General features: G+C 53.5%; 1 protein-coding gene across 1 annotated transcript in view; it reads right to left on the bottom strand.

The window, feature by feature from the left end:
* Positions 1–709: 709 nt before the first annotated feature.
* IGF2BP2 (insulin-like growth factor 2 mRNA binding protein 2) overlaps positions 710–1,320 on the bottom strand; it is a gene marked incomplete at both ends in the record, with an annotated part of 14,467 nt that continues 13,856 nt past the window's right edge. The window contains one exon of the mRNA XM_010139125.1: positions 710–801. Within this exon, the coding sequence (XP_010137427.1) occupies positions 710–801 (92 nt within the window). The remainder of the gene's footprint in view (positions 802–1,320) is intronic.

Genomic DNA, 1,320 nt, shown 5'->3' with positions numbered 1-1,320 from the left:
AGAACTGATGCAAACCCCAGTATTGGACTCTGTGAAGCAAAGAGGAAAGAGCATGTGAAAGAGAGATTCCTCTTTTAGGCGACAGTATCCCTTGTTGGGTCATAGAGGCACTGCTCTTCTCAAAGCCCTTCAGAAATCACTTTTTAACGCTCATTAGTATTTTTTTCCCCTGCTGAAATCCTACATCTCTGCTCTACTGTGCATTAGAAAACCAGCAGACTAGCTCCCTTCCTTAGCACTCTAGAAAAGCCTGCTTCTGCTAAAAACAAACATCCCCAGCCCCCTGACCCCTTCAAAATTAAAAAAGAATTAACAAAAAAACTTACAAAACTTAAAAATTGGCGTTAGTTTCATTATTGATATATCAATTCTAAAATCGATGACCGGTGTGCCACAGCCCCCCACACTGGACAAGCTCCTCCGGCCGTGCCTGGATGAAACGGGTGGCTTTTCGGAAATTAAGAATAAAAACCTCTCTCTCTGCCTATGTTAGTCCAACTAAAGGGATAGCATTGGAGACAATGGCGAAAGGGGGGTCCGGGGGATGGAGAGAGCCCCCTGTACCCCTCCACTGCGCATCCTCGCAGTGCCCTGGCCACGGGAGGAGGGCTCGGGGGGTCTTTGGTTTGTTCCCCTGACTGGCTGGGGGTCCGGCGGCAGTGGGATTACATTCATCGGGCGGTGCTGGCCAGCACGGCGGGAGCCTCACTTGCTGTGCTGCGAGGTCGGGGCTCCCTGAGCGTGCCTCTGCTCCTGCTGCTTCACATGCTGAACGATTTCCCTGATCTTGCGCTGTGCAGTCTTGGGGAGGGAGCAAGAAGCGGGGGTCAGGGTGGGCACTGTGTGCAACCCAAGCAGTTGTTCCCCACCCCATCCACAACAGCAGTTTGCCGCTCATCACCCTCTGAGCTTTTAATTATGAGATGCGAGGTCGGGGCTCCCTGAGCGTGCCTCTGCTCCTGCTGCTTCACATGCTGAACGATTTCCCTGATCTTGCGCTGTGCAGTCTTGGGGAGGGAGCAAGAAGCGGGGGTCAGGGTGGGCACTGTGTGCAACCCAAGCAGTTGTTCCCCACCCCATCCACAACAGCAGTTTGCCGCTCATCACCCTCTGCGCTTTTAATTATGAGCACAGCTGTAATTAAGGACGCAGCCACTTCGCCCCCACGCAGCCGCCAGTGGAGCACTGCAGGGCTTTAACCTGTGTTTCTTTAAACACAGGCTCTTGAGGAGTGACAGGGGTGCTGCCGTCCCACTCGAGTGGTCAGGAGACAAAGTTGTGGTATATGCACCCAGGCAGGATGTGGCTGCCTGCGGGAGC

This window comes from Buceros rhinoceros, unplaced genomic scaffold (genome assembly GCF_000710305.1).
Source record: "Buceros rhinoceros silvestris isolate BGI_N320 unplaced genomic scaffold, ASM71030v1 scaffold36240, whole genome shotgun sequence".
Taxonomy (NCBI): domain Eukaryota; kingdom Metazoa; phylum Chordata; class Aves; order Bucerotiformes; family Bucerotidae; genus Buceros; species Buceros rhinoceros.
Note: the sequence above shows the minus strand (reverse complement) of the source record. Positions and strands in the feature narration are given on the sequence as shown.